This window comes from Triticum urartu, chromosome 5A (genome assembly GCF_056163025.1).
Source record: "Triticum urartu cultivar PI428250 chromosome 5A, HENAU_Tu73, whole genome shotgun sequence".
NCBI lineage: Eukaryota > Viridiplantae > Streptophyta > Magnoliopsida > Poales > Poaceae > Triticum > Triticum urartu.
In genome coordinates, this window is record NC_141877.1 from 576,240,717 (window position 1) to 576,267,440 (window position 26,724).

The window sequence follows — 26,724 nt, forward strand, 5'->3', positions numbered from 1 at the left end:
GGTGGCTGTTCTTGGATGTCGCAGGGAGGAAGAAGTGGTGCGTGGGGGAAGATGGGGGCGCGAGGAAGAAGGGGACTAGGGTTCCGGGAGGGCGCCGAGGCTATGTAGGTGAGGGGGAGTCGGCCGATGGCTGCCACGGCCCCCCTCCTGTTCCTGTAGCGAGGGGAATGGGATGACAGGAGGTGGGCTAGGCTCTTTCGGCTAGGGCCACAAAGCCCAGTAAATTAGTTTAGTTTTATTTCTCTTTTATCCTTTTCTTTTTCTGTTTTCATATTTAGTTACCATTTTATGTTAATTTGAGAAAAAATGAGTATAGTTAAAAGTGCAATTTAGCACATAAATATTAGGCAATATTTAGAGTTTGTACAATAAGTTTCAAATATTTTTTTAATAGTTTAGATATTTACTCAAATTGAGATGGTTCAATTAAAAGCTTTATGGGTCAGTTAAAAATAGCTTAGGGGCATTTTATTATCGTGACAAATGTTGATTCTTTCATGACAAATTATTAGCGAATGTTTGCAACCCAGGGAACATTTTGTTTTACTGTTTGAAAAATTAATAATTTGGCGTTATTTAAATTTGAATTTGGATCGGTTCTGAACTAACGCGAGATTAGCAACAGTGATCGTGGTGACGTGGCATCATTAGCAGGGTATTACTGTAGCTTAAATATCCGGGCGTCACACACGGTTAAAAAAACAAGTACCGAAATCTAAGTGTTCCACATTAAGCTTGCTAGTAAGAAAAGGACCTCTAAAACAATAATTCTAATACCTCAAACCTCCTTATAGCAGTAAGGAAAATATCCGGAGATGGCTTGCTAGCTTTCACCTCTAGATCACCCCCATGACAACTTGATACATCAGGGCAAACATTTCCGAGTGGTTACAAGCCTTCATTGCAAAATGACATTCATGGTTCTGAAGACATCACCAAGAAATATCAGGTTCTATATGATTCTAACTTATTGAAGAACAGAGAGCAATGAAGAAAAGTGCAATACATTAAATTAAGGCCAAATGATACATTTCATGCATAAGCGAGCAGAAAAATAAATGGTGTGTAACATTTTTTTCCATTCCAATAGAGAGACTCCTTGTATATTTTAACCAGTGATTACTTCCTGTTGCACCAACTAAACATAGTTCTAAATGCTACCAACATTTTTTTATGAAACAAAGGCACCAAAAATTAACTCCCCTCGCATCGAAACTTCATGTCCTTTCAACTCTGAAATTCCAGAAAAGGTAAGCATAAAATAATTTTATAGTGTATAATTATACTACAGAAGAACATGCTATGTGTGTCGTCAACGCAAGTTGGCACGTTATCATTGAGAGCATATATTAGTACACAATGTGATGATAATTGGAACCAGATGTGCTGTCAGCATGTCTTTCTCCTTATTCTTTATATCATCATTTCCTCTATCAAAGCACTTGACAGAAGCTCACCAAAACACAGTTATAGGCCCCAACTATCTCAACCTTGCGCTCAAAACGGCTTAAAAGAGTGATAAGGGATCAACAAGAGTGTCAGTTGCATAAAGCTTGTTTAGATTGCCAAGGCCCGGCTCCACCTGACAGCAAGACAAAAACTTGAAATTTGGAGTCCGAATGTGGTTAGACAAGCTGCAATAATCTCATATTGATTTGGATCCGACATATGCATTAAACATAGCATGGACCATGATTGAACAGAGCGCCCACTGCAAAATAAATATATAACAAGAGCGGGCAGCATCAACATGTAATAGACGTGTATTTTTATCTATGAGTGTTGTCGTTAGTGAACGCATACAGTTGCATTTGCACTTATGCAACCTAAAGGGGAAAGAAAATCCAGTTGTTAACCCAAAAGACTGAAAAAATTCATAACAAAAGAAAAAAAACAGCTTTCCTAAGTTCACTTGTTGGGTGAAAAAAGTCAGCTATTCTAAAAGTGAGCTCCGGATTTCGGCATGTATCATGCACTTTTGTGTATATGGTTCACACATGAAAAAAGGATTTTGGCAGTGCTAGGGCATGGCATTTGTGGCCTGATAAAAGATTAGTTTATGCTATCTTCAAGACAAAATGGGCACGTGAGTTACCAAACCAGAAGGGGAGGCCATGAGTATAGGTGGACTGAAACTTCTTGCTCGGTTGGAGCTTAATGAATCTGATCAATAGAAAATGATTTAATTTTTGAAATCAGTACACTAAAAAAATGCAAGGTACATTGCAGAAACACAGATTAGCAAAATTGAATAATGCAAAACCGAACCCAACATAGGGGAAGCATAGAAAAAAATCATCGTCTGAACCCTATTATCCTAATCCACCTACGGATCCAATTTATATGCATCATGACATGGAATTTCCTATAGCATGGCCGCAGCCACTGGCATCGATGTTGACCCAATGGTGCTTGTGCGGGCAAAGTACAACGCTGTTGGGCTTGTCGCCGGGGAGTTCTACAACTCACCGCAGCCTCATGTCGAGAAGGTCGAACCCTCGGGGTGGGATTCGATCCAGCTTCCCCGTAGCATCAGAAGTTTGAGTCCATGGCAATGATGTGCTGCGCGACGACGGAGGACGGAGGATGAGGAAGACCGGCGAGGAGGTATCGATAAGGCTGGTCATAGTGGGGGTAACATATTAGTATCATGCACTTAGGACTCGCAAACATGCTTATGTGGCAAGCAATTAAAGAAGAGAGATGGTTATAGTAACATAGGTAGATACCATAACATAATAAATGTGATACTACTATGTGTCGTGCATGACAATAAATAAGACCACCTATGATACTATGTACTATGGATGTAGTATCATACACTAGTATCATATGCATGATACTAGTATATGATACTTCCCATTATGACCAGCCTAAGGAGAGGCAGCAAAAGCGATGTGGGCCAGTGGTGCATTGGCGGGTGTTAGAGGGCATTGAGGACAACGGCCAGTGCCGTGCGCGAGAGCATGATGGTGCCCGCGGAGGAGCCGATCGAGTGGCGGGTGTGGCTGGTGGCTGCTAACCCTAGCATGTCGTGCTTTTGTTGACACAAAGACGTGGGTTGGATCTCATTCTTTTGCAGGGCTTGGCCCATGTATGGGTGTGCGGGCAGGGACGAACCGACGAGCGTCAAAGAAGCGGTAAAAAAATTGGTAGCAGGGATGCCTTCGATCGATGGTACGTTGGGTACGAACGAACGATGTACTAAGAGTAGAGATTAGGAAAGGTAACAATCGATGCGTTAGGAAAGTTAGGATTTTAAATTGATTTTCATGAAAATAAGGCTTTATTGTTTGGTAACGTGATATCAATACCTGCCTGTTTGTGACGTGCCTAGTTAGGTAAGTTTGAAAATTAGGATTTGAAATTGATTGTCATGAATTTAAATTTTATTGATTGGTAACGTGCTGTTAGTTCCTGCCCGTTTATAATTTGTCTAGTTAGGAAACTTTGAAAATATTAGGTAAGTTTTTATTGTGACGGTAAAAAAAATCAACGTAAGGAAATACGATGATGGGATGTGAGACAAAAATAAACCGGATGAAAATAAACCGTGGACTCAATTCTACCAACTCAGACATCTCTACTCCTAATGAACGACTTGGTGAATAGTCGTCTGGTCAATTTTCGCTGGTTTTTTTTCGTCATACTCCCATCGCCGGTTTTTTTTCGTCATCGCATTCCGGTTTATTTTCGTCATCCTATCGAAAACAACTGGGATCGATCCCTCGTTCACACAGATCTGACTCCGCTGCCGCCGGATCGCACGCCAGATCCACCAGTACGCCCAGACCGCGTCCGGATCCATCCCGGCCGCCCATGCCGCCTATGCGCGCCCCTCCCTCAGCCCACCGGCGACCTCCCATCCTCCACCGTCTACCCCACCGTCGGATCTCCTCCTCCCCTCTCCTTCTCTCCCTCGCGGACACGTCAAACCCACGAAATTTCCCTCCTCGCGGCCGTAACCCTAGCTCGTGCCTGTGGGGACTGCGCTGGAGGTGCGGCACGGGATTCGCACCGCAGGATTCACCAGCGACGAGTCCAACAGGTCGTCGAATCGGGGAACGGGATGGCGCACCCTGCTGCAGCCACCGGTCGGGACGAGCGCGGCGGCGACGAACGTCGGTGCGCCTCCGTTTCCTCGACCTCCAAGGACGCGGGCGCCGGATTTGTTCTCGCCTGACCAACCTCGGTATCCAGCTCCCTACAGCCACCGCCGGCGTTGACTCCCAAGGTTCGATCCACCTCTCGCCTTTCCTCTTTCGATTCACCCCGTTGATTTGTGTGCGATCGATTTGCGTTTTTTACGATTCCAAATAGCAGGCAAGGATGACGATGACGCCAAAGATGACGAGGCCCCGAGCTCGAGCACGACCACTACGACGCACTACACAAAGGCCCCTGCTTCCTGCCTGCCCTTCCCTTTGCTTGGGTAGCTCCTCCCTCTCCCTCTCCTTCAAAGAACTAATATTTAGTTTCATTGCTTTTGTGTGTGCAAACGTTTTGACCACCTCCATATGGCTGTTTATGTAGAAGATAGCTCTCTCCAGATGTTGTTCCTGTCCTTCTCCTTGGTTGTTGAGCGCTGCACTCACTCATGTATGCAGGTTGAGTCCAAGCACAAGTAAGCACCATTATGTATGCTGAAAGACGACTCTGTTCAAATATTCTTTTTCTATCCTGGTTTGTCGATTTGTGTGTGATTGATTTGCGTTTTTTCTGATTTCAAATAGTAGGCGAGAAGACGACGGTGACGCAGAGGAGGACGAGGACCCGCGCTCCAGCCCGACCACGACTATGCACCGCACGGTCCCTGCTTCCTGGCTGTCGCCAATTGCCCCCTTCCCTTTACAGTACTACTCTATTTGTTTTCATTGCTTTTCACCCAGTTTTGCACACTTTCTGGCCCTTCACTTTTTTGTGTGCAAATGTTCTGATCGCCTCCATATGGCTGTTTCCGTCCTCCTGCTCGTATTGTCTCCATCCTCCTGCTCAAGTCGTCGCCGTCGCCTCCCATCCTTCATGGCCTGCGTGTGTGCGCCCACTGTTGGAGGACGACGTTGAACATGAAGCAGAACCCAGCCGGAGCGGTCTGACGCGGTGGTCGTGGCCAAGGAGCGGTGGTCGATGCCATGGAGTAGGGGCCCTCGGTCGCCTGCACATCGGCTGCGTTCTGAACTAATGCTTTCTGCAACTGCAATGTTCCCCTTCACATTGTATCTTGTGTAGGCAGAAGGAATGCAGCTCAGTGACGGCGTCGGCTACAACTGGATCGATGGCCTGAAGGCTTTTACTAAGAAGATGAAGAATGTTGTAGAATAGTGTCCATCAACAAAGAGTCTTACTACTACCGGTTGGAGAGGCTCTATCCTCAGGTGATTGATTACTTAAGAAGTATACTGAATTATGATATCCATCGATCTAATTTTGTATAGGAAGTTTGAAAAACTAAAGAATCTGTGGTACATGATTTGATTTACTCATTCAGATTTTAGTAAATTGTGACCGGAAGTTTTTTTTCACAAAACCAGTGCACCACCCTTTCTACACACATCATTCATGGATTGGCAGACTAAAGGTTCTATTCAACATCTTTGGTGGATTGCATAAATGGGCTAGAGTAAAAATAGACCAGAATTGTTATATGTGCTTAGGGAAGTGGGATTAGATCAAGATTTTTTTTGACAAAATGAGAAATCAATGGCTCAAGGAGAGTAAGCCCAAAGAGATAAGTATTGTTTTCCTTTAGTAGCTTGCCGCATAATTCATTCAAACATATTTAGAGTGGAGCGGGAATATTCAAACAAGGAAATATACACAATATCTGTTAGTATACATGTGACACTTTCCCATCTTTCGACTAATGATTGCCTCCTGCCAGGTATCACTAATAGCACATTCATCACATCATTTGTGTAGCTCATTCTGGTGTAAGTCGGGCCAATTTAGAAAAGATTTTAAAGCAGATTCATACATGTTATAGAAGTCAGAGTCAAATAGTATAATAAGTGATTTGTTTGTGCATAATTTCTAATTGATCGTCTTCTAAGGATAAATGGAACTGCTACCTTTCCTCTCTCCAATAAACTATTAGACCCTGCTTGTAACTATTTTTCATCTTGGTGTGATTTATAAGGGAGGCCATGCCATTAGTTTTTTGTTATTACATGCTGTGATGATCCCGATTCATTGATGTATAGTGTCGTATGTGGTCAATTACCTAATATGGTAGTATCACTTCTCCTGGTTTGCCTTGGTCTGAAATCTGACTTTTGGACTGATTGTAGTCAATCTGAATTAGTGAGGTTCTTTTTTCCAACTGTCCATGTTCAGTTCTCTACATTATCATGCATTTTCTTTGGTTTAAAGATGTCATGATGTTCACCAAGGCAGAGAAGAAATGTTTTAAAGTTGTCCCTTCAATTGAAACAAGTATGACTTGGTCCTTAGTGCCTATGCAGACATGAAAACGGAAGGTCGAGAGGTTTAAATATGTCATGATGTTTACAATTGCGGATATCCTGCTTCAGGTACTTGCATGATAACTCACAATTTCAACACAGAAGTTACTAATATGTAAGACATGCCCTCTCTCATTCAATGATGTCCTGAAATTTTCACACAAAGCTTTGTAATCTTGCCAAGTCACAAGAGAGCCAAGTAATCATGCGAATTTTCAGAGAACTTCAAGTGGCATGCCACCATTTGCAATGGTTGTGATGTAGTGATAATTAATAAACTGCAGGTCTTCTAAATATTCTAAAGTTGCATATCTAAGAGCATATTATATTTCTCATAAACAACTGGAGTTAAGCTTCTATCCTCTTCCTGTCTTGAAGGAATTATCTGTTGAGTAAGCTACAATCTCTTTGTTTGACTAGCTAGGCTGTGTTACATACATGTATAAGATGATGCTTCTGTGGCTATAACTGGTGCCTGCCGCGCTAAATAGGAAACACCCTATTAATTACCCACCTCAATTTCATTAGTGCGTCCGGCCTGTGAATTTTACCCCAGACTATAAATCCCCTCCAAACGAAACCCTATAGGTGTACTATGACTCTTAATAGTGTATCCTTGTAAAAGTCAGTGTGTTGCGTTATTTTTTTTGGTGTGGTTAGAGAACTCGACTCCATTTGGAACGAGGGTTTGAGTTTTATTTTTCCTAAACCTTTGAGAGGCAGAGCCATGGAAATATTTTGTGCTCTCATTCCTCTGGATGGAAGCTCTAACTTTTCCTCTTTGTTTCCAATAAGCTACTTTCTTCGAGATTGTGCAATGAAGGATTTTGATGGTAAGGGATCGTAGAGCCTCGGGTGACTAGCATTAAGATAGGAAGGCTGTTGCCGCCCTTGTCCCTTGCTGCTGTGTTGCCACGGTGGCATCAATCACTGGCTTATTTAGAACAATAGTTAGTGGATTTTGTGATAAGGGTGAGGGCCGAGAGTGAGAGGGACGGGGTTGGGATTGGTCTGTTGTATGCGTGAAATTATTTCCCTACTTCAGAAAATATGGCAAATTGCATTTCATTAGAGATTGATTTACAGCAAATTGCATGAGCGAGTGGTTCATGCATTTTTCATCAAGTCGTACATTTTCTTGGTTATGACATAAGGGTAAATGTACTGGTTGGTTGCTTCAAGACTTAATAACAGACACTATGACAATGGCTCAAGAGATATCAGATCTACCTTCTTGGCTGGGGGCGTTATGGGTGGCGCACGCCTCGACCCCCTTGATGGCCGTGGTGGATGGACATGAACACGAGGGGGGATCAGGGCGGAGAGCAGGGTGGTTGGCAGGGGACTCATCCTTGGCAGTTCATGGGAAAGTACGGTGTGAAGCAGAGGGGGCGCCATGGCGAAGGTGAGGTAGCCGTCATCCGGTCATCTGTACTCCTAATGTCTTAGTTGGTAGTCTCCGCTCACCGGTTAAATTTCGTCCCACCAACACCGTTTTTTTCGTCCTCCCTCCCACCTCCCACTCCCAGCTATTCCCACCGGCTTTATTTTATGTGATCTGAATCTGAGCGAGTCTTAAATTTTGGTGCAGTGTGAAAGGAGGAAAATGGTTGCCGGAAAGCAGGTAGATCTACACCTTGAGAGATGGCATTTTGCGGTACATTGTTTAGGTAAGGATATTGTGCTTTCTTCTGAAAACTCTAGACTGTCGACAAGATTGAGTTGTGTTCCATTTTTTAAAAATTACTTAGAATCCTGGTTCTGGCAATACTACTATGAACTGGCATACCTCGTGATCATGAGAGGATGACAAGTTCCTGATCCCCAAGAACGCCCTCATGTGTGGCTGCCGGTCGTTGAACAAGACATCTCTGACGACTTAGCCACACAGCAAACCTAAGTTCGTCATGGGAGGATGTCACCTTGGACTGGAGCAACAGACGTCAAAAATTTACCAGGAAAAAAGGCTCACAAATAAGAGTGACCCAAACACAAATTGTCGTACGTTTGCAATTAAACTCTTAGTAGCAGCTTGATTCTTACTATTGTTACTTTGGTGGTGGGTATAATTAGTCATGTAGTAGCATCTTAGCTTCATCTTATTTCTTGAGAACATATCTAGCTATTAGATCTTCAAGAGTACACCATAAAAATTGAAACGCCTATCAGCTTCATAGAAGAAAGTTAGTCTTATGATAGAAGAAAGGCCCATCAGCCCTTACAGTGCTTGATTGGTTAGCGACTGCTTTTCAGGCTCAACTGATTACTGACTACGTCCAACAACATATGACTAACATGACCAAGTAGAAGTAAATTTCGTTGTGATCAAGATGGTGCCTTTATTTTGGAAAACATGATTGAGATGGGTAGGCACATGGGCATCTCACCGGAACAAATAGACAGACTGATTTCACTCATACACAGGTTGATTATATTATACGGTCAACTCACGAAGTAGCCGGATACCTTCTGCTTGAAGTTTGAAAGCCATTAGCATGCTAAATTATATGGATGTGCTGGTCTTGACGTGTGTGCACGTACATTGTAAAATAAACTTGAGTAATGATTAATACCTTGTTTACTCTTTGTTTGCTTTACAGGTATTTGGATTATCTATTATGTTTCAGAATTTCTCGAACTATGGTATCTCCATATCCATCTAATGAATGCCCCCCCAGTAATTTCATTCAAGATATCTTAAGGATAAATTTGGTTTTTGGTGAACTGAAACAATATACCAATAAAAAATTAGCGCTTGGCTGTACATATGAATGTTAACTTTGTTAAAATAATTCTCCCTTTATAAGAGAAGATTTCTTAGTTCAAATATATTTTTTGAAAAAATATAGTATTTTCCTGATAAACCTTTTGATTCCTCAACATCCATATCTCAGAAGGATAATAGTGGTGTGTTTATGTTGCTTTGGGTCTCTTATCACTCGGATCATTCATCAGAAAAATATTTAAAAAATAATTCTATTTTGACGTTTCCTTTGTGTTCATTGTTCCATCATAGTAGTTTAGGTTCACATGAAACCAGACCATATGTTTCAGTTTCACTCTTTGGACCATGATGGTGTTGTGCAAGGTGGGCTACATCGTAATGCTAAAAGAATCAATGGAGGTTATTGGATAGCTTTTAGATTCTCAAAAAAATAATCTAGCAGATGGATGATCCTATTATCACGTATGGTGGTGGTGTGCAAGGAAATGGAGCAGCATGATGGTAGCTAATGCTGTTATCTTCACATGTAAGATGTATGAGCTTCAGTTAGTCATGCTATTATCATGTATAGTCAAAAATGATTAGTTTAATCGGAATTTAGAGTTTCATTCTTAGTTCTCTGAAATATTGTTTTTATATGTAATTCCTGCAGAGTATAGTATATTGGGAGCCAAGGCCGAGTAGCAAGCCATGTGTCACCGCAAGGACAGGAGCGAGATTTAATTAATTGTATTTGCAAGATTTGGTCTTCCGTTCTTGTTTTCCTGGTCATCTCACAGGTTTTATCACTTACATTTCCTTCTATGGTGGTCTGATCATTGTACTTTGGGACATTGTACTTTTAGGACGTAATGTGCACTTCTGGTTGTTATTTTAAATTGCTCATGTCTTGATATGTCTTTCAAATTCTTAACATCTGCGCCAGTAGCCTAAACCTCCATGGCATGCTCCATCGGAGTATTTTGTTTGTTGCACAATTTTCAAGTGCGACCTTCCAATTTATTTTGTTGTAACTATAAGGTTTGGCACCTTAGATAAGTTCTCGAAATACCAATGTCATATTTCAATTAGAAAATAAGATTTAGTTTGATCATGCATGCAATTGTAATAACCCTACTTTGAGCTTTTATGTACTGGTTTAAATAGTTAAATCTTCTAGATTCTTTTGCATATTTTCTTGGAATTATACTATGAGAACATCTTAGTTTTCACTAAATGATAAAATACATTTTCTATTTCCGTAATACAGGTCATTAGTGGTCACTTGAGATGGGTGCGATCTGTAGCATTTGATCCAGGGAACAAATGGTTTTGTCCTGGTTTTGCTGATAGGACAATAACGGTAAGCTCCACAACCTGCATTCCTTTCCTAGAAATTTAAGATGAATTCATGTATACATGCAAGTAGTTGATACAACAACCTATTAGTTACTCGGATGCTTGCTCTATTGGTGTCTGCATTTTTTAATGTTACATGCATCTATTTTTATTACATAACGTTTTTCAGCTGCAGGACTCCACGTTGATGTTCTTTTTACCTTAACATTTTATTATCTGTTTTTGTTTAGGCAAGGAAGAAGGTTGCAGAGCACGGATGGATGTGAAAAGGAAGGGGATGGATGAGAGAGGAGAGAAGAGGGGTGAAAGAGGATACATATGGAAAGAGGGAGAAGGACAGGGTGGAGGTGCTTCTTGAGGATTATTGTCGACTGATTTCATACTCTCTTATAAATTCATGGTTAGCTAGGTAAACCTTTTGTACAACAGCTCTTGTTCAAAAGGAAGTTTGATTTTTCGGCTTCTTATTTTAGGTCAATATCAAGAACAGTTTAGTTAATTTAGTTTAATGTTTATGTTTGAAATTGACTTTTACCATTCTGGTTGAATGGGGGTGTGGATAGAAGAGATTGCGAGTCGGGTACGGTGATGCCAACATTGTATTAGGGGCAGATAGATTTAAGTTCCGTCTTATGTCCATGAGGATAGGATCACTATTAAATCATCAGAATAAGTCTGCTCCTGTTGCAACGCACGGGCAATGGGAGAAATGTGATGTCCATGTGAGTATCTAAAGGTAACAAGTTATACATGATTAGTATTGTGCACGAGCTACTCATGAGTCAATTGAATTTTGAATCTTTGCAAGTTGATTTTTGGGAGAACACAAGTGCAACCTGAGGCCGAAGTTGTTGATGGCACTACGAGATGCAATGGCGATGCCGAAGGCGTCGATGGCACTGCGAGGCTGAGCCCTCGTAGGAGACAAGGATGACACTTCGAGCGGTAGTGAGGAGTGGCGTCATAGTCGGAGGCGAGGAAGAAGGTTTGTAGGGGTGCGGTGGTTCACCAAAAAAATCTGGTCGCTAGGCGGTAGTGAGGAGTGGCGTCATAGTCGGAGGCGAGGAAGAAGGTTCATAGGGGTGCGGTGGTTCACCGGAAAAATCTGGCCGCTAGGCTGGTTCAGAGGGTTAGTCGGGGGTGGCGGTCGCGGCTAGCGGATCGGCGGGCGGTGGCTGGCTGTTAAGGAGGAAGAAGCCCAAGGTAGAAGACAAACAACAACCATTCGATGAAGATCCAACGTTGCTCGAGCAGTGGCGTCATAGTCGAAGGCGGAAGAGGGTTGACAGGTGTGGGTGGTGGTGCGATGGCTTGCTGAAAAAATCTGGTTACCGGGGTGGTCCACAGGGATAGTCGAGGGTGGCGACAGGGGAGGGCAGGGAAGCAACGCGGTCGGGGGTGGTGGCGATGGGTGGATCAACCGGTTGTAGTTGGCGGTTCAGTAGGAGGAAGAGGTCAGGGGTAGAGGATAAACAACAACCATCCGACTAAAGACCCAACAACCCTCATAAATCAACTTTGCATCAAATTTTCATAGTCTGACATATAACTGACACCCTTAATATCGAGATATTTAGAATATTTTTGATCATATTTATATGAAAAAATAGCATCTTATGCAATACTAAAGTTATACATTATAAAAATTGAACTCGTGATGTGCATCTAATGATATTGATTCCATATTGTGATTTTTTTGTATTTTCTATAAAGTTGGTAAACTTTACAAAGTTTGACTTTAGACAAATCTTATATGCGAGTAAAAGGACCGGAGGGAGTACTATGTTGCTTTCTACATGTCTTCTTATGGCCTTATTAAGGATCTTCATTTCTATGGGTTTAAACACAAGATGTTATTTTTGTAGCACATTTCTGATAAGTTTTTCTTCTATAAAGCTATAATTTCAACCACATTCTAAAATATAAGTGGGATTTGGTGAGAAGTAATCATTGTGTTTGTTCATAATCTATCAGACATGACAACGTTCATGTCGAATGTGTTCTAGAAATGTTCTTTGATAAATATGTTTTTAGCTATTAATATTTTAGTATGGTCGTAAATTTATCAATTCACATATCACTTCGATAAACAATTTTTAGTTGGGAGAATCAAGAAAGAAAGAAAAGAAGAGCGCTTCAAGGGTAAAAAGGTAGTTGCCGATGCATCCCATCGTGCAACATGGTAAGTAAAGTATTTTGTCTATTGTTATCATGGTTTATTGTTGTTTCTAATAGCTCCACTTGTAGATTTATCTTCCCTATGCATTCATCGGCTGATACATCTTGTACGTCATCGACAAAGAGGCACGTCGTCTATATATTATGGACCCTATTCAAACATCACAATCGTCAGAGGATAAAAATTTGAGGCATGCACTAAAATTAAAAAGTTTTGCAAGGGATTTCAAAAAAGCACTCAAAATAAAGCTGTCTGGTTGGAATTCCGATATATCTAAATGGCAATGTTTATTTCCGTTTAGTATTCCAACAAGTATAGATGGTAATGAATTCATAAGAATTTTTTTATTTTTGTTATCACTATATTTTTTATTTATTAATTTAAAAAATTGAAGGAATGTGTTTGCCTATTTTGTTTTTCATTTTATGCTCTGGTGGAACGGTAAAGAATTGGTCAAGCCGGTTTGCACGGTGAGTATTGTCCGTTACATGTTTTAAAACCTTTGGCGTGAACTTCTCATACTAACTATATATATTTGTTTGTGCAGAATGGGTATGAGTTGAGGAAGCAGTTTTTACTATACTTGCTAAAACGTCGTGGGAATGAAGCTAAAGAAAACTTTCCAGATATTGTGAAAGAATTTCTTAAGCGCATCATCTAGATATTGATAGTTTTGTAACAGATGTTTAGTTCGAACATCGCTCAGTTTGTTACATGGACATGTTGTTAATCTTTAGTTTTGTTATCAATTTACATTACAAAATTGGACTTCAATTATTCAATAATTGTGTTTGTGTTATATTGTTTGTACATATGAAATTTAACATGTAACTTTTGCAAACTATTTTAAGAGCCCGTGGCAACGCACGGGCACTCTACTAGTTAGGAGTAGAGATATGCAAATAAAATTCTTCTAGCAAAAAAATCCACCTAATTAGTCTAAGTTTTGTATTTTTTCATAAGATATTTAATAGCAGCATGATCAGTGTGAACAATTACTTTAGAACCAACAATATAATATCTGAATTTATCACATGCAAATACAACTACTAAAAATTATTTCTCAGTAGTAGCATAATTTTTTTGGGTACTGTCTAGAGTTTTACTAGCATAATGGATGACATTCAATTTCTTATCAATTCTTTGTCCTAAAACAACACCAACATCATAGTCACTAGCATCACTCATAATTTTAAAAGGCAAGTTCCAGTCAGATGATTGAACATGCTATGTTTGAACTCCAATACATTTTGCCTCTTGCAAAAATTATTTTTGGGATACAATATTTTTTATTAAAATAATTCCGGGATGCCGTCAATGAGTTTTGGGGGACAGCCGGTTGCGGTATGTGCCAGAGATGTTCCAACCCGAAAAGAAATGGGCCCTACGACGTTCACGGCCCATAACAAGCAAAGTGTTCTTCTATAACTCATTCACTCAGAAAAAAAAAGGAACCCCCTCAAATCAAAGAAAAAAGAAGAAGAAGAGGGACCCAAGCGCACATTCCGCTTGTTTTCTTTTTCTTTCCCTCTCCTCTCATCTAGGGTTTCCCTAATCCCAGCCGACACCATGCCACCCCGTCCTCCAGGCAGCCTCGGCCGCGGCCGCGGCCGCGGGCTCGGATCCCCCGTCGCCAACCCCGTGCCAACCAGTCTCGGCGTCGGCGGCCGTCACCTTCCGCGCCACCGCGTACTGCACTTTGATGTTCCCATCATCAACGGGCGAGAGATTATTTCAGTCGATTCGAATGGGCCACTCACCGCAGCTCGTTCTAGCTCGGACGACGGGCCAGTGATCTTTGTGGACGTAGATATGGACGGGAGCTTCTTGACGGACCATGATATTCCTGGCGAACCATTTGAAAGCATGGACCAACTCATCCACGCGGCCAGTGTCCACTTGCTCGTCGCCTCCTGCTGTGATCTGTCTCGGTATGCCCCTCCCGATGCCTTCATCGTCAGTTTTCTTTTTGCGATCTACTCGAAATCGAGTTGTTTTGCGAATCGATATATGGGGATTGATTGCTTTGGGAAGCGCGGCTGGAGGGTTGTCGCATAGATCCCTCTGTATTTCTATCCATGTTGTAAGGCCCCAGTAGATGATGACAGATCTGCCCGCTTTTTTGGCTGGCCATAGCACGATGATAATATGTAAATCCATCTCCTAAGATGTTATCCATCTCCCAAGAAATATTAATCGTTCTTCTGCTAACTGAACCTGCTTGTTCCACTTCAGATATGAGGGAGGCACTGCATCTTCACAGATGCCTGTTTCAGAACTCCAGCATCTCCACTATGAAGCAACCTGTGATCAGCCGTATGACCACTACGCCTCCTCTGTGTTATTTATTCCTAGTCTACTTGATACCCAATTGATTTGTTTATCGGTGTATGCTTGATTGGATGTGACGTCCGGATAATTAAGCTACAGTGATCCTCTGCTAATGATGCCATGTGACCTTGTTTATAGTTGCTAATCTCCAGTTAGTTCGAAACCGATTCAAATTCAAATTCAAAATTAGGCAAACAATAAAAGTTTTCAAATAATAAAACTAAAATGTTCTGGTTGTGCCAAATAATGCGTAGGTAATTATGGTGGAGAAACCACACTTGTATAAAATATGTAAATACTCAAAATGAATAAAATAGTAGCAAAAACAATTAGTTAAAAGATTATAAAATAATAAACAATTACAAATGATTTTATATTAGGTGCCAAGTTAATTGCGGTAGTGGCATAAGTATTAAAAATATTTTAGGTGCAACTTGGGTTTTTCATAAACACCGAAATTTAATAAAACAGAAAAAAAGAAAAGAAATAAAATAGAAAAAAAACAAACTAACAGAAAACTAAACTAAAACAAAAGAGCCCCCCCCCCACTGGACCCCTTGGCCCAACTGGGCCATGGCCCAGCCGGCCGCCCCCTGGCCTATAGGCCACCCCACACCCCAGAAACCCTAATCCCCATCCCCACTCGCTCCCCCCCACTCCCCTCCCCATGACGCGCCCCCTCCCCCCGATCCAGATCGGATCGGGGCTCGCGGCTCCAACCGCCGCCTCGCGACCGAACGTCGCCGCCGCCGAAGCTCCACCCCGGAGCGCTCCCTCGTCGGTCTGCCTCGTCTACGTCGATGCCATCGTCTCCGACCACCACCCCGACCCCCGTTGCCACGAACCCTGCTCCCCGACGTGAGACCCCCTCCTCTCCTTGCTACCCCGCTCGGCGCGCCTCTCTCCGTCGCCACGCGCACGTCTGCCCGACCCTGCCTGCGGTCGCCCCGCACTGGTCGTGCCCAGCTCGCGCGCGCCCGCCCCCGCGGCCACTCGCGCCGCCCGGTGCTCGTGCTTGCGGTGAGCACGCGCACACCCGTCGCCGCCCGCACACGCGCTCGCCTTTCCCCTGGCCGCGGCCCGCGCGCCTAACCTCGCCCGTCGCGCCCCTGCATCGCCTTTCCGGGCCGAGGCCGCCCCCGTCCTGCTCCGTCCGGTCGCGCGCCACCGCAACCCGCTTCTCTCAACGCCGCCACCGCCCCCTGCAGCCACTGCCACGCTGCTACTTTTGACCACCGGCGCGCCCGCGCTCCCCGCTCGCGCTAGCTCCCGCCCCGCCTCCGCCGCTGCTGCTGCCTCCGCGCACGCACGCTCCCGTTCCTCTCGCCCTGCTCCGGTCCGGGCTCGCGCCGACCACCCCTCCCCGCGGGCAAGTCCGGCGCCCTGTCGGCCGTCGCTGGTGCGCCCGGGCTCGCCCCGTTGGGCGCTTGGCGCTAGCGCCCGTAACCCGCCCGCGGCACCCTGTGCCTGCTAAGGCCAGGGGCCAATGACATGTGGGGCCCATGGCCCAGAACGTTTAATTTAATAAAAAAAATTAAATTAAATTAAAAATAGTTAAAAAGTAATGATTAAATAAATAAAATAATTAATTAATTAATTAACTTAATTAGTTAACTTAATTAATTCTGTTAACTAACTAATAAACCTAATTAACCTGCAAATTAATCTAACTAAACAATTAGTTAGTTAGACAATGACAGTGGGACCCATGCGTCAGATTGACCAAGTCAACTGACTATTGACTGCTGACATCACCCTGATGTCATGCTGACATCATAATGGCATTTCCTAATTAAATTAATTCTGATAATTCTAAAATTAAATTAAAACTTTGAAAAATAATATAAAATAAACCGTAGCTTGGATGAAAAAACTTTGTACATGAAAGTTGCTCAGAACGATGAGACGAATTCGAATACGCAGCCCGTTCATCCGCCACGCATCCCTAGCATAGCGAACACGCAACTTTCCCCCTCCGGTTCGTCTGTCCGAAAACGCGAAACACCGGGGATACTTTCCCGGATGTTATCCCCCTTCACCGGTATCACCTAATACCGCGTTAGGGCACCCCTAGCACCGTTACTTGTCTTGTCATGCATCGTTATGCCTCTGTTTGCATTATATTCATTGTTTCTTCCCCCCCTCTTCTTCCGCTAGACACCGAGACCGACGCTGCTACTGCCCAGTTCGACTACGGTGTTGACGACCCCTCCTACTTGCCAGAGCAACCAGGCAAGCCCCCCCTTTGATCACCAGATATCGCCTACTCTTCTCTATACTGCTTGCATTAGAATAGTGTAGCATGTTACTGCTTTCCGTTATTCCTATCCTGATGCATAGCCTGTCCTTGCTACTACTGTTGTTACCATTACCTGCTATCCTACTGCTTAGTATAGGATGCTAGTGTTCCATCAGTGGCCCTACATTCTTGTCCGTCTGCCATGCTATACTATCGGGCCGTGATCACTCGGGAGGTGATCACGGATATATACTATATACTTTATACATGATACATGTGATGACCAAAGTCGGGTTGGCTCAAGGAGTACCGCAGTTGATTCACGAATTGGGGGCTGGAAGGACATACTTTCCCGACGGCCCCCTGTGTGGATCTTTGTGGCGAAGCGACAGGGCAGGTTGAGACCACCTAGGAGAGAGGTGGGCCTGGCCCTGGTCGGCGTTCGCGGATACTTAACACGTTTAACGAGATCTTGGTATTTGATCTGAGTTTGGCCACTGGCTTATACGCACTAACCATCTACGCGGGGACAGTTATGGGCACTCGACGTCGTGGTATCAGCCGAAGCCTTCGTGACGTCAGCAACTGAGCGGCGCGCGCCGGATTGGACTGGAACGCCACTAGGCTAGGTCTGCTTCCGGCCGCGTTCGCAACGTGCAGGTGTGCAAAGGGCGATGGGCCCAGACCCCTGCGCCATAGGATTTAGACCGGCGTGCTGACCTCTCTGTTGTGCCTAGGTAGGGCTGCGACGTGTTGATCTTCCGAGGCCGGGCATGACCTAGAAAAGTGTGTCCGGCCAAATGGGATCGAGCGTGTTGGGTTATGTGGTGCACCCCTGCAGGGAAGTTAATCTATTCAAATAGCCGTGATCTTCGGTAACAGGACGACTTGGAGTTGTACCTTGACCTTATGACAACTAGAACCGGATACTTAATAAAACACACCCTTCCAAGTGCCAGATACAACAGGTGATCGCTCTCTCACAGGGCGACGAGGGGAGGATCAGCGGTTAGGGTTATGCTATGCGATGTTACTTGGAGGACTTCAGTCTACTCTCTTCTACATGCTGCAAGATGGAGGTGGCCAGAAGCGTAGTCTTCGACAGGATTAGCTATCCCCCTCTTATTCTGGCTTTCTGCAGTTCAGTCCACCGATATGGCCCTTTACACATTTACCCATGCATATGTAGTGTAGCTACTTGCTTGCGAGTACTTTGGATGAGTACTCACGGTTGCTTTCTCCCTCTTTTCCCCCTGTCCCTTCTACTTGGTTGTCGCAACCAGATGTTGGAGCCCAGGATCCAGACGCCACCGTCGACGACGACTCCTACTACACCGGAGGTGCCTACTACTACGTGCTGCCCGCTGACGACGACCAGGAGTAGTTAGGAGGATCCCAGGCAGGAGGCCTGCGCCTCTTTCGATCTGTATCCCAGTTTGTGCTAGCCTTCTTAAGGCAAACTTGTTTAACTTATGTCTGTACTCAGATATTGTTGCTTCCGCTGACTCGTCTATGATCGAGCTCTTGTATTCGAGCCCTCGAGGCCCCTGGCTTGTAATATGATGCTTGTATGACTTATTTTATTTGTAGAGTTGTGTTGTGATATCTTCCCGTGAGTCCCTGATCTTGATCGTACACGTTTGCGTGTATGATCAGTGTACGATTAAATCGGGGGCGTCACATTGGGCGCCTAGGGGGTTCTCGTACAGAGTTATGATTGGATTTCTCTCTGGTAGATTAGAAGCTACCTGTATATTTCTGGCATCTCTATAAGTTTTTATAAGGATTTTTTATCTATTTACTTGGCCTTTGCGCAATGTTAATATGAATTATTCAGTCATCCCCCAAAACCATTTGTTGTTGTGCTGACCTTGCCTGCTTGTTTCCATTCAGCTGCGAGGCGGAGGATCATGCGCCTGCATGCTCACAAACACCACCTTGGTGAATATGCCCCACTTTCACTTTGAATTTATTGATTTTCTATTACTAGGGCTTGGCAGTGAAGTCAGTGTTTTGCAACAGGAAGCGGAAGAAAGTAGATTTATGGCATGGACAGGACCTCTCATCCTCGAAGGACTTGCTCAACACTATAACATTGCAGGAATCATCCACTGCGACTTCCTCGTCCTCTGTGCAGATGCAGGCTCAGCCTTGGTGCTGTCTTTCATCATCACCTATTTGGACATTGGCCCAGTTTGATTGGGGAATCATATTTTTCACCAGGGTCGACCTGAAGGGTTCTTTCCATACAAATCCTCATGTGGGTGGGCCATTTCAGAGCTTACAGGATGCTTACAATGCTATCGACCTTTATCTAAAGGAACATCAGGATCCAACAATGTAACCTTCCTGAACTTCATTCTAGACTTCATTGGTTTATTCATCTTGTTTTGTATGTACACCTGCAGCTGATTACGTTCAAACAGGGAGATGTTGTGAATCAGACAGGGCGATCTTGTGACTTTCCTATGTGATTTAGTCCTTGAAAGATAATCACAATTGATACATCCATGGATCAGGAATAGAACGAGTTGACAGAAAAAAAAACATCCTACGTTATTTATTATTTTGTGCTTTGGGAGAAACATTTTCTTATGATATTTTGTGAGAGTTGTCTAGATACTGAATAAATCTTAAGCACAGCTGAGCTTACCAAACTGCATATAGATACTATGCTGCCACTTTGTATGTAGGTACAATTTTATTTGGATTGTCTGGTACAACTTCCTTTCCTCGTGAACAAAACAATGGTGATATCTTTTTATAGTGCGCCAAGAACTCATAGGCATGCAAATGTTCAGTTTTGTATCTTGCTTTTGCTGATTATTACTGCCCCTAAGCTACCTTAGAGGTAACTTGGAAGCTGTTTGATCCTACCGAAGACACAAACTGCTAGTTCACTCTAAACCTATGTTGAGCTGATTAATGTCGACATATAATACTCCCTCCGTAAAGAAATATAAGTGTTTAGGTCACTAATAGATCACTACTTTTATTAGTGACCTAAACACTCTTATATTTCATTACGGAGGGAGTACTTAATATCACTCCATATTCTCCTCTTCACTGAAAACTACTAATCTTATGCTAATGCTCTGATTTAAACTAGGTTCACTGGTGTTTCTCGACTGGAAAGGGTAGTAAGGCTATCTCTTAACTATCCTGATGGCACAAGGAAGAAGCTTTTGGAATCGCAACAAATGGATGAAAGGCGTGATTGGAAGCGCCAGTTGGTTCAAACTTTGGTGGACAAGCATAATGATTACCACCATCTTTCAGGGGTTTGATCTCTGCCCCTCTCTCCCGCACTCATTTTTCTTTTCTTTTCTCCAAGGTTGCATAACAGTTGGTTGCTGATCAGATTGATGTTTCTTAATTTCAGGATCTTGCATATGAACTCAAAGATGTTGTGTGCTTGAAATCAGTTGCTGGGGGCAATGGCCATAGGTACTATCATATCAATTTGACTATGAAGACTAAAGGAGCTGATGATTCTAACTGTGGTGGCGGAGATCTTTTCTTTGCTGAGGTCAAAATCAAGGGGGGAGAATATGTAGAACTGGTGGTCAGCTGTTTCTGCATGGTTGAACCTACTGACAACGGTATCGTGTACTCTTCTTTTGACCTACATATCTTTCAAATATCTCATCACTTATCCTTGAGCGCATTAGGAATATCTCAAACTGGTCCTTGTGGCAACGTAATATCCACGTGCACATGCTTTTTTTCTTTCCCCTCTTAATTGTCAGTCATTCCCTGTGGTTGTGCTTTGTTGATTTACTCGGCGGTTCACTGACAGTCTTGCCAAAAATAAATAAAGGTCATTGCTATGGTTGTGATGTGAAGCACCCCAACAATTCTGCTGCATATACTGGCGCCAAAGCTAGCTCTCAGTGTGTATGTTCTCTGTTTGGTAATATGGGATTGCCGGTCCGCGACGAAAGCGTACGTATAATGATGACTTTATTTGTTCCCACTTTGTTGCTCTGTTCATAATTAACTTCAATGTCTGTACAGTTGGAAGAGGAGGAAAGAAGGGTAAGGCGTTTCTACGAGACCCAGGTAACGAATGACACTTCTTATGCGGCAGCATAGTACCATTTGCAGCAACATGATGTTGGTTCCTTGGTTGATTGTTCTTTGCTTGTGTGTTGTATTTTTGTTTAGGGTCTCGATGATCCGGATTTCGTGGAGAAAGAGAGAGCGAGGGCACAGATACCAGTCAAACCATTCAGCCCTGCTGATTGTGTGCTTGAATATCGGGCCGTGCCAACTACGAGGGAAGACTAAGTTAAGTAGGGCGCTCAAGTGGAAGGCTATGGAATCCCTTTTGAACTTTCATGTGACTGAAGGAACATAGTACTGTACAGTATGTTTTAGACCTTTAGTGTTAAGCTTGTCAGGCTGTAGGCTCAAGTATGTTCTGTTGCTAAGACACCAAAAGGGAAAGGACGTTTGGCTTGAGATGTTAGTGGTTGCTCATCAGAATTGGATCCAGAGACAATCTGATTGGCTGTCTTTCAAATTCGAAACCACTTGCTGCTTCTGTTTAGATGTGAATGGATTTACAGGTCAAAGCGAGCACAAACCAAACAACCATGTCGCTTCCTTCAAGTTTTACCAGCAGGCTGCAGGTTTTGGGATGGATGGATTGGCTTCCTAACAAAATTAGAGTACTCTCTTCAACTCACACTTGAAAGTTTAGATCATACTATGAGGAAAATACATCAGGTGTTCGCTACAAAATAAATGCAACATGGAACATGTGTGGAAGAACTAAAATTTGGGGGGTTGGGGATGGGGGTGGGGGATTAAAGAAATCTCTTATCAGATTCATCAGCCAACAATTAACACACACACACACACACACACACACACACACACACACACACACACACACACACACACACAATAGTACTAGTAGTCAAGAACTCTATTCCCAAACACATATATACAGAGATACATTAGCAGGTATCTGAATCTAAAGAGAAGAACTCGACACCACAAGAAGCACACACTATTACATAGTTCCATTTAACCACTCAGCAAAAAACAACTAAGCAGGCAACAGCAATCCAAGCTTCCATGCTCGATGCCAGGAGAACAGAGCTTCAAGCTGTACATCTGGAAGGCAAGGCTGGTCCATGGAGTGATTCAGTCAGTCTCATGGTCTGGGCGAGGGGTATACCAGTCAGGGAACCTCCCCATCCTTCTCAGCAGCCTCGTGTAAGGAGACTCCGGCATCAGAGCCTCCTCATCCTCGTCAATCTCTTCCTGCGTTTTCGGCAGCCCATCAGGGACGGGGAAAGGCCTCGGCTTCGCTGTTTGCCCCGGGGAGTTTGATGGCGCTGAATTGTGAGCTTTCTCGGCCATCTTCTTCCGTAGGTCTGACCGGTGGTGGATGCTGCTTATGAGGTACCTTGGGTCTGACCGCGAGTCCTTCACCATCCTTGAGATTTCTTCTTGCGGTAGCTCTTGCTGGGAAATGGAGAAGAGTGGTTAGTTGGATTGGATCGCCGCAAGTAGCACGCAAAGGTACTAAATATCTTGCAGAGAGTGCAGCATGCTCATGATGAATTTGGTAATGTTGATTTATGAAAAGATGATTTTGGCTGCGGTGCCGGTGCATACCTCGAGTTTGTTGAGTTCAAAATAGGCATCCCAGCAGCTGCAGCAATCATCGCCTTCAAGGGTCGTGCAATAATCTGTACCCAGATAAGATGAACCACTGTTAGAATTCTTTTAGATCCAATTAACACTGTTCAAATTCAGAGTCGGCAACTTCTTATACAGCTTAATCTGTTATGAAATGCAATTGATAGAACTCTGATCGGCACGCACACACAAAACTTAAATTGGAGCGCTGACTGTAAATGACACAATTCACATCTCAGGCTAACTAATTAATATGAAACTATTTAGCTGCCGCCGTTAGCACTCTATATATTTGACTTTGTTACATACTGCTTTGTTACCACCATGAAATTAGCACTCGAATTTACACCAAACCAAACAAGCTTTTAACAGTAAGGTCTCAAAATTAAATGAACACGCGAAACGCTAAACAAGCAAGCAACAGAACCGAAACCAGATCTAAGCCAGAAGTCTAAACTAAACCATTACTAGCCGGCTTTAACCTTGACAGGAAGCCGCATCACACTCACATGCACTAAGAAATTCAGAGAAAAATAATTAATTAGAAACTCGTGCCCTACTCAAAGAGGAATTAGAGGGGATACCTGTGATGTGGTCCTTGGTGCGCTGGACGAGAGGCTTCTCCTGCTTGAAGAACTCGTCGAGGATGCTGCGGCTGGAGCTGAAGGGCTCCCGCTTGGGGATCGAGCCGTAGTCCCGCAGCACGCGCACCGCCACCGAGCGCCGCCCGGGCGTGGCCGAGGTGGCGGTGGCGGGGTACGCGGGCGTCGTCGCCGTCGCCGGCGACAGCGGCCGGAGAGCGGTGGATGAGAGCATTTTGGTGTTTGGTCCTTGTCTCGTCGCTTTTACTTCGGTGGGTTTGCGGGGAGTGCATTGGCTCGAAGTTTCTATATACAGGGGAAGAGTAGAACGGATAAGGATCGGTTCTGAACCTGAGATCTATGTGTCACAGGAAATATTATTGTATTTTTACCCCTTTTGCGATATGACCACCTAATATATAATTTTAGCACACACATCCTTCGAGCAACTCTAGCAGATGTGTCATGTATGGCCGATCATCATGATAATCGTTAGTATGATGATCGGTAAAAAAAAGACATTCTAACAGAATCATCTCATGCGTTGCGATCTTCAAAATTAATGGAGTCATCTTCAAAAACCTCGTAGTTGACTATGGAGGCCCGATTTGCAGTGTGCTCCATCGCCGACTATCAGCGTGAGATGGAAGTTTTCATCTTCTTTATCCTCGCACCACAACCGGATTTGAAGCTCCGTGCCGCCCTTACATGCACCATCGCGCATAGATAATCACCAACGAGAGACGTGACGCATCACCGGCCCTATTAATAGCACGACCGCTCCCTTGGATTCCCATGGCGGGCTGTCGGACGGACGCCACAAGGCATCACCTCCTCGCCATACCGGCTATAAAAGCCCGGTGGCAAGGCATCCCAATCACCAACACCCTAGCAAGCTCCTCCACTCTTTCCAGCAATGTCGTCGTGTTGGGGTGCAACAAGTTGGTTGAATGTGTTGTCGGATGCGAACCTTCCGCCCAGGCATCGCGCACCGATGGTGCGAACTCTCTCCGCACCACACTAGCCTCGGCAGTCGCCGCATCCTCTCCCACGGTGTGCATGGCGCTGGTGGCTCCCACGACGATGGACACGAGGGATCTATCACAGGGTTTTTTTGCCGGAAAAAAAGTCGGCAAGCTATGTCCAGTACGGTGCAACACCTAAAAGCAAATCCGGTGAAGAAGAATGAGATGGAGGCAATTAGCAAGTAGTTGTGTCGCGGGAAGGTACACCTAGCACTCGAGAAAAATTCATACCTAGCCAAGCCAGTCTACCCATCGGGGCCCGAGGAGAGAACACTAGAAAGAAAAATTGTGACGCGGCATTATCACGTGTAACTGACGACCAAGGTCCACATGATAGATCACGAATGGGATAAAAACTTGCAAACCAAATGAGGGCAAGAACCCGCAAAACTCTCACTAAATGGAGTAACCCGGATGAAAAACTGTTAAATAAGATAATTTATGTAAAAATGTCAAAAAAGGAATAAAAACTCAAATTCACTATATATCTGTTGGTGATTATTTTATGGGAATGCCCTTTTCTTTTCATGGTGGTGATGCAAGATTTGCAAAACTGCAGTTTTGTAGGGAGTCGAATGTCGAATGCCGAGATTTTGCCGATCGCTGTCACCTGTCAGCAATCGACTCCCCCGGCGATAGAAATATCTCCAGGCGCAGGTAGACAATATCCCAGCTGATTTACACTAGACGACTACACGTAGACCTTCCCAGGGCAAGTGTATCCGGTATTGGACGTGTTATCTCGTCCAGTTGGCAAGTGCGACATGCAGCCACCTCTGTCTTTACGTCCAAGTGCAGAAACGGCGGGTATCCGATCCGTCGATTTCAATACAGGAAGCTGGCTATAGCGTGCGGATGGATCGATGGGCGACAAACCGCGGGCGCCGATTACCACTCTCCGAGAGTAGCCGTGCTCCATCCGCGGGAGAACTCTTCTCCCGTGGATAATGGTGAGCGCGCCGACGGAACGGAAGCACCGGCCTCGATGAGGGAGTCCACGGAACCAGTTGGAAAATCCATCCACGGTTTGCAAGGCCTATCACAATAGTCATAGGGGAACGTTTATATTCATCCGACTGATTTCCGACGATGCGTAAGCCGCCCGCTGCACCGTCCGATTAGTAGATCATCTCATTCAGTCGTGTGTTGGTACAAAGCGTACACGGTGCGTTGCATGTGGCTGGTCCCCACAAGAGGCTATCGTGATTCTTTTTGACCTTTTTTATTCCTTTTCACACGATGTGCTAGGGTAGCTTGGTGCACTTTTACTACTGCTCACAGCCTCACATAAGTGCAGACGGCTGCACTTCAACAGCGTTGCTACAAGGTCGTCTCGGTGCCATGCCGCGTTAGTTGCCGGCGATGTGCTAGGACAACGGAGCGCCGATGGGCTGCCATTCACGGCCTCTAGTGCATGCGTCTGACGGCTGCTGCAATGGAGCATCGCCGCACCGCCGACGAAGCATCGTCGCTGCTGCAACGGAGCATCGTTGGGTCGCCGAAGCATCGTCGGTGTTGGAATGGAGCATCTTCGAGCCACCTAAGCATCGCCGGTACTGCAACGGAGCATCGCCAGGCTGACGGAGCATCTTCGAGCCACATGAGCATCGCCGATACTACAGTGAAGCCTCGTCGCTGTTGGAACGGAGCATCTTCGAGCCGCCTGAGCATCGTCAGTACTGCAACGGAGCATCGCCAGGCCGCCGGAGCATCATCAGTGCTACAACGGAGCATCTTCGAGCCACCTGAGCATCGTCGATACTGTAGCGGAGCCTAGTTGGTGCTGCAACGGAGTATCTTTGAGCCGCCTGAGCATCGTCGGTACTGCAATTAAGCATCGTCGGTGCTGCAACGGAGCATCTTCGAGCCGCCTGAGCATCGTCAGTACTGCAATGGAGCATCGCCAGGCCGCCGGAGCATCATCAGTGCTACAGCGGAGCATCTTCGAGCCACCTGAGCATCGTCGATACTGTAGCGGAGCCTAGTTGGCGCTGCAACGGAGTATCTTTGAGCCGCCTGAGCATCGTCGGTACTGCAATTAAGCATCGTCGGTGCTGCAACGAGTATCTTCGAGCCGCCTGAGCATCGTCAGTACTGCAACGGAGCATCGCCAGGCCGCCGGAGCATCATCAGTGCTACAACGGAGCATCTTCGAGCCACCTGAGCATCGTCGATACTGTAGCGGAGCCT

The 26,724-nt window shown here is 44.6% G+C and overlaps 3 protein-coding genes across 10 annotated transcripts; 2 read left to right on the forward strand and 1 right to left on the reverse strand.

Moving 5' to 3' along the window:
* The first annotated feature begins 3,730 nt into the window (after positions 1 to 3,730).
* On the forward strand, positions 3,731 to 11,218 carry LOC125510697 (uncharacterized). 7 transcript variants are annotated; one of them, XM_087521806.1, is made up of 9 exons: positions 3,731 to 4,234; positions 4,324 to 4,432; positions 4,608 to 4,624; positions 4,734 to 7,866; positions 8,053 to 8,131; positions 9,062 to 9,712; positions 9,839 to 9,965; positions 10,436 to 10,528; positions 10,755 to 11,218. In XM_087521806.1, the coding sequence occupies exons 1-4, from the start codon at positions 3,820 to 3,822 to the stop codon at positions 5,180 to 5,182; spliced, it is 990 nt and encodes a 329-aa protein (XP_087377932.1). In that variant the 5' UTR covers positions 3,731 to 3,819; the 3' UTR covers positions 5,183 to 7,866; positions 8,053 to 8,131; positions 9,062 to 9,712; positions 9,839 to 9,965; positions 10,436 to 10,528; positions 10,755 to 11,218. The 7 variants fall into 7 exon arrangements, 1 of the variants encoding a protein (XP_087377932.1); XR_007284703.2 differs by lacking the exons at positions 3,731 to 4,234; positions 4,324 to 4,432; positions 4,608 to 4,624 and having other exon boundaries at positions 5,179 to 5,375; positions 6,462 to 6,530; positions 6,746 to 7,866; XR_007284702.2 differs by lacking the exons at positions 3,731 to 4,234; positions 4,324 to 4,432; positions 4,608 to 4,624 and having other exon boundaries at positions 5,179 to 6,530; positions 6,746 to 7,866.
* A 2,965-nt stretch (positions 11,219 to 14,183) lies between these two features.
* Positions 14,184 to 21,819, forward strand: LOC125510699 (uncharacterized). Of its 2 annotated transcripts, none has more exons than XM_087521808.1 (9): positions 14,184 to 14,634; positions 14,939 to 15,019; positions 19,167 to 19,214; positions 19,296 to 19,613; positions 20,383 to 20,554; positions 20,656 to 20,875; positions 21,073 to 21,218; positions 21,291 to 21,335; positions 21,441 to 21,819. In XM_087521808.1, the coding sequence occupies exons 1-9, from the start codon at positions 14,273 to 14,275 to the stop codon at positions 21,561 to 21,563; spliced, it is 1,515 nt and encodes a 504-aa protein (XP_087377934.1). In that variant the 5' UTR covers positions 14,184 to 14,272; the 3' UTR covers positions 21,564 to 21,819. The 2 variants fall into 2 exon arrangements, with proteins under 2 accessions (XP_087377934.1, XP_048531907.1); XM_048675950.2 differs by having other exon boundaries at positions 14,186 to 14,634; positions 21,094 to 21,218.
* A 372-nt stretch (positions 21,820 to 22,191) lies between these two features.
* On the reverse strand, positions 22,192 to 23,814 carry MEE14 (maternal effect embryo arrest 14). Its single transcript, XM_048675951.1, has 3 exons — positions 23,513 to 23,814; positions 22,905 to 22,978; positions 22,192 to 22,751 (listed from the first exon to the last, which is right to left on the reverse strand). Exons 1-3 carry the CDS (start codon positions 23,742 to 23,744, stop codon positions 22,428 to 22,430), a joined length of 630 nt encoding a protein of 209 aa, XP_048531908.1. The 5' UTR covers positions 23,745 to 23,814; the 3' UTR covers positions 22,192 to 22,427.
* Between the last annotated feature and the right edge of the window lie 2,910 nt (positions 23,815 to 26,724).

What these genes read in the sequence shown, in the direction of transcription:
- LOC125510697 (XM_087521806.1), top strand. Translation starts at nt 3,820, where the DNA reads ATGCCGCCTATGCGCGCCCCTCCCTCAGCCCACCGGCGACCTCCCATC. An exon ending in CGCCGGCGTTGACTCCCAAG is followed by an intron (nt 4,235 to 4,323) that starts GTTCGATCCACC and finishes TCCAAATAGCAG; the next exon opens with GCAAGGATGACGATGACGCC.
- LOC125510699 (XM_087521808.1), top strand. Translation starts at nt 14,273, where the DNA reads ATGCCACCCCGTCCTCCAGGCAGCCTCGGCCGCGGCCGCGGCCGCGGG. An exon ending in TGCTCACAAACACCACCTTG is followed by an intron (nt 19,215 to 19,295) that starts GTGAATATGCCC and finishes GTTTTGCAACAG; the next exon opens with GAAGCGGAAGAAAGTAGATT. An exon ending in TGCCGGTCCGCGACGAAAGC is followed by an intron (nt 21,219 to 21,290) that starts GTACGTATAATG and finishes ATGTCTGTACAG; the next exon opens with TTGGAAGAGGAGGAAAGAAG.
- MEE14 (XM_048675951.1), bottom strand. Translation starts at nt 23,744, where the DNA reads ATGCTCTCATCCACCGCTCTCCGGCCGCTGTCGCCGGCGACGGCGACG. An exon ending in CACCAAGGACCACATCACAG is followed by an intron (nt 22,979 to 23,512) that starts GTATCCCCTCTA and finishes ATCTGGGTACAG; the next exon opens with ATTATTGCACGACCCTTGAA. An exon ending in TTGAACTCAACAAACTCGAG is followed by an intron (nt 22,752 to 22,904) that starts GTATGCACCGGC and finishes TCCATTTCCCAG; the next exon opens with CAAGAGCTACCGCAAGAAGA.